This window comes from Etheostoma cragini, chromosome 22, assembly GCF_013103735.1.
Source record: "Etheostoma cragini isolate CJK2018 chromosome 22, CSU_Ecrag_1.0, whole genome shotgun sequence".
Lineage (NCBI taxonomy): Eukaryota > Metazoa > Chordata > Actinopteri > Perciformes > Percidae > Etheostoma > Etheostoma cragini.
In genome coordinates, this window is record NC_048428.1 from 18,324,666 (window position 1) to 18,336,704 (window position 12,039).

The window sequence follows — 12,039 nt, forward strand, 5'->3', positions numbered from 1 at the left end:
TGTGGGGGTGTGTGTGTGTATAGGCGCAAAGTGTTTCAGAGCACTGATGGACAAAGTGCTGTGCCGTTCAGATGACAGTGACGGTAAGTGCTTATGCAGCTCTCACACTGGAATCAGGAGACGATGAACAATTACTTTTCACCTTCAGCCCACAGAACACACCGATGAGAAAAGGATGGCTGTGCTCTCAGCCTCCACCCACAGGATAAATGGGATCAGTGCCGGGGGGGGGTGGGTTGCGAGCAGAAAAAATACATTTGAAATGAAAAGACAGTACTTTGTCTGGCGAGTCTGTATAGAGAAGCAAGTCCCTGTGTTGGGGAGCGGGAGATAGCTTTTCTGTACTGCAGTGTTGCAGCAATACCCCGTCTTTACATAGTGACAGTCCGCACCAGTGCAGTGACTACAAAAACTACTTGTGGTTGTGTAAGTAGGTTGTGTAAAACCATTGGCTTTTTTTCCAGGCCTTTAAAAAACAGCAGTGATGGAATGTAACTAAGTACAATTACTCAAATACTATACTAAGTTACTTGAGTATTTCCATTTTATTCTACTTTATAATTCTACCCCACTACATTTTGAAGGCAAATATTTTTCTTAGGCCATCACATTTATGTTACAGCTTTAGTTACTTATGTTACTTTGCAGATTCAGATTGTTAGCACAAGATGTAAATCAACTAATAAATTGTGATATACTGTTATAATTTAAGCTACCCAGCAGTATATCAAGTTGAAGACTGGAACTGTGGTATTACTATTTTTGCTAAAGTAAAGGATCCAAATTATCCAAAGCGACTTCCAATAAGTGCATTCAACCATGAGGGTACAAACTCGGAACAGCAAGAATCACAAATAGTATGTAAGTGCAAAAAGTTCAATCAATCAATGTTTTATTGTATTTGAAGGATAACGACAAGTTCATGAACTTCTTGTCGTATGAAACATATATTTTGCAACTATAGAATACATGTACTGCCTGCTAAAAGACTACTGTAAATTATATATTCAAACTATGCTTGCTTGATCTACTGTGGCCAGTTGGTACCAGCTTACTGTATTATATCGACTTGCTTCAGTTCCTTCTCAGTTCATAAAATGTGATTAGGAAGTCATCACATTCATGGGCATCACAGTGAGAAACATTAAGATAAAGATAGATAGATAAAGAATAAAGACACTGTTGTTTCTTTCCTTTGACACCATTATTAATCATTTATATCAACATAAGGGAGAAACACAGGCTGCAAGTAATAAATATATATAGGGTTGTCTCCAAACACACAGTTATGTGTAGGCAAACAATCATGTTGCCAACATTGGCAACATGGGCATGGGCATTCAGGGAAGGGCATTCAGTAAAACATAAGTCAAGTCAAAGGCATCTACTTTCTATGAAAGTTCTACGTTCAAAAGTTTTATGAAGGCAGAACATGAACAACTACAGTATGGGCTTTTATTTTACATAAACACTTCCAGGGCAGCACAGGGGCTAACTGGTTAGCACCTTAAAGCTAGAATATAATCAGCACCAGGGTTTAGAGTTTTGATTCAGAACAGTAAAATATGTTTACACTGACGGTGGCAGGGTCAAAGTCACAGTCCCCTGATAGTGATGATAGATTGTTGTGTAGGTGTGATGGAGGTTCACCTGGGTATTTTGAAAAGGGCTCTCATTGGATGAAGTTCGGAGAGGGGTGGGTCTCCATCTCCCAGCTCTATGGCGGTGATGCCGAGTGACCAGACATCACAACGAGCATCGTAGGTTGAGTCCAGCTGCTGCTCACATGCTATTACCTACAGCAGACAGAAGGGCAAAGGACAAAGTAATGTAACGAACAATAAATTGTTACAAAATTACAGAAACAGCTACATATATCAATCATCTTATAGTATTCCAAATAGACTAAGCAGTATTAAGGAAACCTCTACTGCCTTTATGCCTAAATGCAGAGTATCAGATGATCCTGTCATATAGTACATACTTCTTGAGTAAAGTTGAAAACTGTGTGCCTACTTTCCTATTAGGGAGCCAATATTTGTGTTTATATATCTAAGGAACCAAAAATAGATAGTAAGAGAGCTCAGCCAAAGTCTCATTATCATCTGCTGTGGGCAATATAGTGTGCACACACAAAAGGATGCACACTCGCAGTCTATCATCAATGTCCTTAGGGCAACATAGAACATTATGAATCATCTCTGAGCGGGAGACATGTGTACCACACACAAAGGCATACACACAAACACACATTCACCATTATTGTCAATGGTCTGAAATCAATATAATTTGTATTCACAATCCCCAATGCACATGCAATCATGTACACAAACAAATCCTTACCAGATGACTAAGACATCCTAAAACACTAGTGTGCATGCACAGCGTGCGCACACACACACACAAACTATTCTGTCATACATTTACATTACAAGCATAGGAACAAAAAAATAAATCAATGTCAACTCATTCCTCATGATGTTATTTGGCCAAAAATATCCCCCAAAAAGCCAAATATATACTCTAAAAACAGCCTAAATCATCAATCAATAAAGTCAATAACAATAAAGCTCACCTGAAAACATATAACATTGTGTAGATGCAAAACAACTTACCCCATAACTCAAAGTTACATAATATCATCTTGAAAAAGTAGGTAAGACCGTGTCTGTGTAAATGCTATACTGTATATTATCCAGAAAAAAACTCAGAAAAGTCAGCAAAAATCGTTGTTCTTGTAATAATAATATTGTAGAACCGTGTATACAAATCACACTCCTGACATCGATAAACTTTTCAACCAAAGACTTTCTAGTCTAGAGTCCATCTGAGCTACCTTGACGTACATTTTACACAAATGAGAATAAAATCCCTGAGTACTGACCGAACACGTCATGTTTATTCTAATGCACAATTTGCACAGCATGCAAATATTATTTAAGCATTGAATGGATTTAAGCAAGTATAAATTTACCTATCTAATCCCTACAAAGGTGATTCATGTAATGGTTGAGGTTAAAGTGGGCAGACGAGTGGTTATGGTATGCCACTAGTACATGTTGAGATTTTCCTGAAGTGTTGTTAGTTCAGTTCAATGAAATATAAATAAAGGCTGTCTGTTTGATAACCACAAACATGCCTCTGCTCTTCAAGTTAGCTCTCAGCATGCTATAAATTTTTACCGTTTCAAGTTGTTGCTGAACTTTCTTAACATTTAATCATTTCACTGCAAAGTTAAGACGTCAGGAGATGTTTTTTGTTGATTCTAAAACAGCTTTGTCTGAGAATGTGGCCTTTTTAATTTGTGTGCCACCTGTATGAGGAAAAAGCTACATTAGCCTACCATAAGAAGTGAGGGAAAGTGAGGGGATCATTTTAGGATGTAACCTTAAAAGGCATATGAACTGCTAGTGCACTGAGCTAAGATTAGACAGGAGCCAATGATGGAGGCCGTCCATTCCATTTTTTTTTTTTTAAATGCACATTGTACTTGACAGTGTTATTATCTCTTTGATGATTATTAACTATGGCCCACTGGAATCTGCTCCAGGCTAATATAGTGGAAAGAGACAAGGCTACGGGAGTGTTTATAGGCCAGTTTTACTGTACCTCCGGAGCCATCCAGAAGGGAGTTCCCACAGAGGTGTTCCTCCTCAGACGGGTATTTGTCAGCTGGGCTGAAACACCTGGACGGAAGAGAATACACAGCTTAGACACTGTAGCCTTGATCTCAGAATGTGCACAATCTTAGAAATTTCCTTGATGGGTGTTTTCTGTATCCTCCCAGACATCAGACTGGCTGTTAAAAGTGAAGATCTGTGAAGAAGGAAACAGTAAACAGTAAACAGCTGGGTGCTGCTAAACTAAAATGGGATTGAATGGATCTCAGAGCTTTCTCACTGATAGAGCTGTCACTATAGTCGAGTGGAGTCACAAGGAGAGAAAAAAAAACACACACGGAGTCATCAAGCTGCGATGTTTTTGTTCCGTCAAATGATTGATTGCTTTGAATTACAAATTCTTGCGTGACTGCAGGTGATTCTGCTGGGCATTTCAAGAGCAGCATTTAAATACAATTCAGCTGTAAACAGGTGTTGGCAGCTGAGGACAACATTTCACCATCTCTCAGAACAAGCTATATGAATCCAAGCGATTTACGAGCATGTTAGCTTTTATCTGTCAATATAACATACACACATACATACAGACATAAATACATTCAGCACAAATGAAACTGCAGAGAAACCGAGAGGACGTGTGTGTCTTTATGTGTGTGTGTTCATCTTGCGGTACAAAGCCTGACAAGGAATATGCTGACCCACAATTGCGACTTCAGTCCAGTCCAGACAAATCAGTGTTACGCCACACTGTAATGTATCCCAGGGCTGGCTCAGCTGAAGCAGCAACCAGGACAATAGCAGAGCTTCGAGACAATGGCAGCTTCCAACAAATACAAAGGTGATCTTCTGATGCAAGACGTGCTGTTGCAGAACAATGTCTTTGTCCTGCACAGCATGTAGTGAATTATTTTACCTGGAGCACACAGTTTCTGCAAAATCTAACCTTTTTCATATTCTGTAGAATGTGTTTTAGCAGTCAGACTTGCAGCATCACAGCTTTGGGAACACAAACAGGTAATTTCTGAAAATATACCACCAAAATACCCACGTCTGTTCAAAACATGACACGTTTGCAGACATGTGCACGGTTTACACAGCATAAATGTATTTTCTAACAGCATCAGCAACTGTTTCTAGTAAAAGCTCATTCTATGCACCCGGTTTTTCACTTCATTACTGTCGGTACAGTACAGTAATGCACTGCTGCACTGTTGCTGCTGGTGGGTCAAAGCAAGAGGTGGAGATGAGCAATGCAGGGGAAAGTGATTCTGTGGCAAAAAGAAAATTGAAAGGGATTAGAAACATGTACAGGTGGGGACCTTTCTTTATGCACAAGGCAGCACAAACACAGGAGTACTCGCATGATGTCACCAAACAGACAACTAAACAGAAACACTTACCCAAATCAGTGAGAACAAACCCATACTCCAATCAAACACACACACACACACACCTTCCTACAATATGCATAATATATATGAATTTGTGAGGATACAGAAACACAAAGAGCCCCTACTAAAGCTCTCACAGCCCCTCTCTTTCCACTACATTAGCCCGGACTATGGGCCTGGTGGACCACACTTAATAATCATCACAGAGATAATGCTGTCAATTAGAATATTCATGAGAGACTCATGAACGAACAGCGCCTCCCATTCTTGCGCTGCTTTTTTGGGATCCATCTCTTTGCTATTTTGTTTCTCTGCTGGTGATGAGTCACTGTGGGGGCTTTATCTCTTCAGCTGCTTAGTGTAGCGTGCACCCCTCCACATGAAAAACCATTAATCCCAGCATGACGCAGTGCCTGCGTGACGCAGTGTCAGCGTGACGCAGTGCCTGCGTATAGCACGAGTCGGCTTAATATTTTCTGCAGTTTTCTAAACTGCTGCACCCATTTTTTTTTTTTTTTTCCTTCTGATGGCGTCATCACCACTATCTGATTGTTCAACTGCCAGTGCTGTTAAAGGCTTGCAAACCAGCTGTAACAAAAGATGTCACAGTCATTTTTGTGTCTGCTTTGTGCAAGGCCTGAGAGAGATTCCACTATATGCTGCAAATTCCTTTAATTGGCCAAGACTGCTTGATATTCCAATTTCCTACCAAAAGGTGGTACAAAACATAATTGAAACCATACCAAATTACATGTAAAATCCATCCAATATGTTGTCAGAACTTATCTCTAAAAACAAAAATGTCAACCCTGTGGTGGCGTTAGAGGATACATTAAGTGATTTCGGAAGTCATTATGATCCTCTGGGGATCATGAATGTCTGAACCAAATTTCATGGCATTCCATCCAATATTTGTTTAGATATTTCAGCCATTCATTTGGCTAAAAAAAGTTATCTGTGTAAACCAGGACACCTTTCACTTGTCGTGTGACTAAGACCAAAATTTTCTCTTTCATGGTTTTACAGGGTACAAAAAGGTACAGCATAGCTCTCACCAGGGTTCAAGTTTTTCATATTAATGGCAAATTGTGATGCTAAAGCTGCTCTCTCACCTTCAGTTCGTACCTCAACTCCTTGAAATCCACACTTTATTTATTATGGTATTAAGTTCATATTTGATTACCTACCCCACTATTTCCTGTCTTCTTATTTTACTCTCCATCCCGACATGCATTTGTTTTGCAAAGCCACCAGAGAGATTAGAGCGGATGGTAGTGTATGTGTATCACTGAAGTCGAAAGTTGGTTGTGGTTGATGGTCCAAATGCTTTACAGCAATTACTCTTAGGTTGTCAGAATGAATGCAGCAATTACTTATTGGTGATAATGTGACAACTCTAAATGTAATTACTTTCCTATCAGGGTTTCGGGAGCTTCTCACTAAACAACATGGTGAACAAAGGTGTTTTTTATGTAATACACTTCTTCTCACGTACATATCCATAGATACTGCAAGCTTCCTCTCTAAGAGATTCATTACAGGTTTAGCCAGAGAAACACTAAATACTTGATAAGATGTTCTAAAGCAAAATAAACTATACTAAATTTCTCTGTCACAGCAACAATGGTTAGATGGTTGTTATGCCTCAATTGCAATACCTTTAAATAAATAGTCTTCTGTGAGACCCTAACGCATTTCATGATGTACTCAAAAATGTAATGACAATGAAAGTTTGTACTTATTCTACAACACTACTGATTCCTTTTAACAACCATTTGATTTTATTTGTAACGAAACTACTATTATCAAGCAGTAGGTAGAATAGATGAAAACATATTCTAATGATAATGTAATAAACTGATTTTTGTGAATTCCTGAATACCGTTTAAAAATGCCTGATATTTGCATTTTCTGACAAACTAAAAAACGGGGCTTAACCCACACATTGAATGCAGCATTGTGTGGGTTAAGCTTTGTTTTCTCCGCATCACTGCCGTGTTAGCTTTTCAGTGGCTCAGTGATCATATGTTACATAATGTATTCAATTATTCAGATTTGTATGATGTGTTTGCGCACAATCATGCGGGTAACTTTAAACCAACTTGACCTAAAACAAGCAATAAACTGTATTTGCTCAGAAACTACGGTATATTAAAAACTTTTATAAATTGTTAACATTTCATACTTTGAAACATTTGACATCTTTTGCATGATCGCTAAATAAATATCTGGGACAATATCTTAATTTTCCAATATTATCTAACCGTAATGAAGACTGATGCTAGACCTGGTGGTTTTGACATTTACCAGAAAATATATAACCGCCACTCTTCCTAAGAGGGACTTGTATTGCATTACCAGCGTTAATGTCCTTCTCAAGGACACTTTGGACAGCTCAGGTGGGTGTAGATGGAGACACTGGGCTGGTGTGCAGATCCATCCTGTGATCCAGTTCTCCTAACCCTAACCCTCCCTTCACTTTTGGGTTGTAAAACGCCAGTAAGTTTCTTTTCTGCTGATGTTGATGATCTCTCTCTCTCTCTCTTTCTCTCTCTTTCTCTCTCTCTCTCTTATTTAATTCTTAGGAGTCATTATGATCATTATTTACATGCTGGCTAGAAAAAAAATTAAATATAATTTTCACTGACCATGAGATGTTCTGCTTTAAAAAGTTTAAAAATGAACGTACTAAGACTGTACCAATTGCGTAACTAAATTTATGGTTCAATTTAGCATTTGTCCGCGTTGTCACAGCTGATACTCTGTATAGAGCAGCAAAAATAATGTAAATAATCTCAGCTGAATCACCAGCAGACATGGTTCAAGAAATGATGACCTTGTGGACAACAGTTTGATCCGCCATTCAGTTGGGAGCATTTTGAATGAAAGCAGTTATTAGTTATACAGTACTAACTCTTGCCGGATGTCCTTCATGTCCGGCCGGAAGTCCCTCACCTTCCGCTTTCTTTGCATTGCCGTTCTAAACTCTGGTCAATTCTATATATATATAATAAAAATATCTTATACAATTATCCTATCAAATTATCTTTATTGTTTCTTTGAGTAGAAGTCTCATCACACACTTGACAGCCATTTTAAGCTCGGGACCCTACGTAACTAACATTTCAAATAAAGTGGGGGAATGTAGGCAAAAACGTTAAACTGAAATTAGACATTAAATGCATAAGGAACCAGGCTTTAGTTAGTGTCAGGAGGGTCAGGATTGAGGTTTAGTTTTAAGTGTTAAGATTTTTTTTCTGCTGGGATGTATATCTTATTTGTCATAGTCAGTTCCATCTTTAGAGCTACTATAAGGACCATGTGCTAGCCTGTAAACCAAAGTTATCCAAGACATTTGAATTGTGCAAAGGCCCATTAATCAAATGTCTGCTGTGTGGACCATTAAAACACCAAAGATATCACAAGAATAGAGAATAGCAGAAACCAGGACGGAGCTCATATCACCGGATGTAGACATTACTAAACATTTTTTTAAGATGTTTTGGAAAGCAGAGTTGGGATTACATCTCTAACTTTTTTAATTCCTAAAGACCTCGAAGCTTCCAAAGGGTTGCAATAAACAGGTGTTGAGAATCTCTGACAGCCTTGTGAGGAGGAAGAAGAACGGTGGCCCTGTTCCACTTGAGCTACTTCACAGTCACATCAGATTTGAGTAAATCCATTAATACCCCCCCCTCCTCCTCATAATATAAGAGATGTGTGCACTTTGTGCTTCATGGTTAGAAAAAGGCTTTTAAGAAAAGCCCACAATTAACAGACTAAATGCAAACCTACACACATGTTGAGAGGGGACTTTATTTGTAATGAAAACAGGCAGCTGGATTTTCCGACCCTGAAGAAAACAGGGGTGAGTCATCCCCTGGAAATAGTCAGAATCACTTTGCCTATCGTGCGCCTTCAGTCCAAGAGCTTTGGTTGTGCTGCTCTGAGTGCCTCATTTGGTTAAGAAAACCCAAGAGCACATCAGTGCAAAACATAGAGTGAATAGCAACAATGTTTGCTGCAGTCTGCCGGAGTATGCAAAAAAATGGGTAGTGATGGAAAAGTATAATTGTCTGCCACCTTGTCGGGTTGTGTAAACGGATTCCAACCTCTCAAGGAAACTAATAAGTGGCAACATTTATTTGGCAAGCGGCTGAAGGTAATGGATTTGACCTCCTTCTGTTAGAGCCATAACATGATTTCGACTGATTAGAGGTGGATAGTACAAAAAGGACATGGTGTTAGAAACATATTGCGTACCAAAATCCACGAGTTTGACCCCTGCATGTGTCGTCAGCAGGATGTTATTGCCTTTAACGTCGCGGTGGATGGTTTTGTTGACGTGCAGGTGCTGGAGGCCCTGTGAAAAAAAAATGAAGAAAGAGGTTGACAGCTTTTCCTGACAAGCACCTGCTTTCAAAATGATCCCGTTTAAGCTCTTTTCATTGAAGCGATGTATTCAGTGGGAGGTTGTTCTACCGAGCTCTACAGCAGATAATTGTCTCCCCTTGTGCACATTCAAAAGGCCAGACTTACCATGAGGGCCTCATGCAAGATGTAGGCAATAATGGCTTCATCCATTCTGTCTCCTCTCTTCAGCATGCCTTTAGCCAGATCTGTCACAGAGCCACCATTACAGAGCTACAATAGAGAAACCCACAAAGAAAAGGGAATAATGTCAATAAAGTCAAGTTGGCCTATACAGTATGCTGAAATCTGGGGCATCTGAAAAAAGATATAGAATTTCAAAAGGAGAAACAGCAAAGGAGGAAACTGTTTTGATTAGAAGATTGCACAGTGAGAAAAGAGATGCTGAAAGTAATTCTGTCAGTCTTTAGCAGCTTATCTTTCTGAGGCAGCTTAGCAAGAGGGGAGAATCGCGCCCGCCAGGAGAATGTACATTTTGTGTGCAGGCTTTAATCTACGCTGTGATGACTAAGCAAGAGTAAATATTAAGCTTGCATTAAATCAGCTTCAAATGAAGAATATCCTCTTATGTTTTAGACAATGGCAACATTTATTTCAGAATTTGTACACACCATTTATAGAACAGCATTTCAACCTGGAAACAGAGCGTACCAAGATTCAAATCAGCATGGATACTTTCTACTTCTCATTCGAATACAAGTTTGATTTCATGTGTTTATATGTGTTTTCTTTGGGGTACTTTGACTCAACCCTCAATAGCTCTTTGAAAATTACGGAAAATTACCCAGTAGGTTGCCTTGGCAACAATAATAACCCTTAATTGGGGCCTTTCTTTGGGAGATGCCAGAGGTGTATGGAAAATAAAAAGCTTGAAGATGTCTCTCACAGTGCTGGGGGCTGCGAGTGAACAGACATGGTAGTTTCTGCACATGATCACTGTTTGTAAACACAGACCTCTGTGTTTTAAAAGATGTCATCTGCAGATGCATTAACTACAAAATGCCCCTTTTTCCATTTATTACAACTTGGGTTTGCATTTCAACCCACATCTTTAGCCCTAACTGAAAAAAACATTTAGTGTTAGACAGGAAATTTCCATCCTTTAATCTTTTCATGTATTAAACACTTGTTCTTGTATAATTACACTAATTTCCAGCACTTGTACACTGAAAACTTAATCAGGCAATAGACATGTAGTGGTGTGTGGTTATTAAGGATAAGAATCAGTCCCCTGCAGCGATAGTACTAAAGAGGTAATGCAGCATTTATCAGGAAAAAGGGTACCAATAAATAACTTGAACACCACAGCATTAACATACCTAAACAATTTTTCAATTCACATTCAAAATGACAGGGTATTGTACACCACAGCACAACATGTGGCTTAGGATGCAATACTTGGTGGGGGAAATGTTAGCTAGTATATTTTGACAAAAACACTGCATAATGGCCATAGATGAAAAATGATATTTTACTAAATGTATTTTTATTATATGAATATCTTCCCATTGAAATCCTAAGAAAAGAAGTGCTGACTTGTATAATAGTAGCATTATAACACAGACATTAAAATCCAAATCTCCAAATAGGGACTGATTTTGTCATTTCATTATGCTTCCACCCACAAGGGCTTATTATCTTTGCATATTTTTGCCAAAGTATTTCTAAGCTACTTACTGCAACTAATTGAGCTAACCACAGGAAGCTATAACTTGCTTCTTCCACCTACAACTTACATTGAACCCAATGCAACTACAGATTACTGTCATTACTGATAATTCTATTGATTTTTTGAACTGTCAGAAACTACTAAAACATCTTGGTCACAATTTCTCAGACCCCATTGTGATGTCCTCACATTTTTTCCAAACAACAGTCTGAAACATGAAAAAAACTATGATTTCATTTAAAATTATAGAAAAAAAAGTAGCCTGAAGTTGTCATACTCAGATTCTAGTCAGAAAATGACCTTGAATGTTGTGGGCGGGGCTACGTTCAGCTGGCATCCAGGCTAAGAAAAAAGATAATAGCAGCAAACCCACACACTGGACACGCTGGCATTTTTGCTAAATAAATGACAAACGATTGACAAAGCTCAAGCTCAAGCTTTCAAAAGGCACTACATTGCATCATGACTTTGTTGTTCCTTTTCTTTGTCGGAACAAGACATTGTAAAACTTAAAATAAAAACTTCAACATTAGATCATAGATGTATTTTTGTCATTTTGCATTTATAAGTAGACATTTGCGTCTCTTTGTGTTAATTCTGTTTATCTTACTAGTGGCTTTGTGCCTCTTGGCGTTTTTTTTTGTCAATTTGCAGTTGTTTTGCATTTCTTTGCAGTCATTTTGACTCATTTTTAAGTCGTATGATTGACTTTCCAACAAAAAATGTTCACATTAAACAGAAACTTTCTCTCCATTAGCACCCCGGTAGACCCATTCAGTAATCCTTCCATGCACTAGATGCTGAGAGTGATACAAGTCTCTGACCTTGACTAAGCAGGGGCATAAGTTTTCACTGCCGTGTCTCGTGTCTGTTTTCTATCGGCCTATCAATCTACCTCTCCATCAGGAACCCAGAGATCTGTTGCAGG

General features: G+C 38.7%; 1 protein-coding gene across 12 annotated transcripts in view; it reads right to left on the minus strand.

Moving 5' to 3' along the window:
- Positions 1–12,039, minus strand: part of myo3a (myosin IIIA) — a 58,239-nt gene that overhangs the window by 34,837 nt on the left and 11,363 nt on the right. For all 12 annotated transcript variants that reach the window (XM_034861559.1, XM_034861561.1, XM_034861557.1 and 9 more), the window contains exons 4-7: positions 9,551–9,655; positions 9,275–9,374; positions 3,610–3,686; positions 1,651–1,796 (exon numbers count right to left, since the gene is read on the minus strand). In XM_034861559.1, the coding sequence (XP_034717450.1) occupies positions 1,651–1,796; positions 3,610–3,686; positions 9,275–9,374; positions 9,551–9,655 (428 nt within the window). The remainder of the gene's footprint in view (positions 1–1,650; positions 1,797–3,609; positions 3,687–9,274; positions 9,375–9,550; positions 9,656–12,039) is intronic.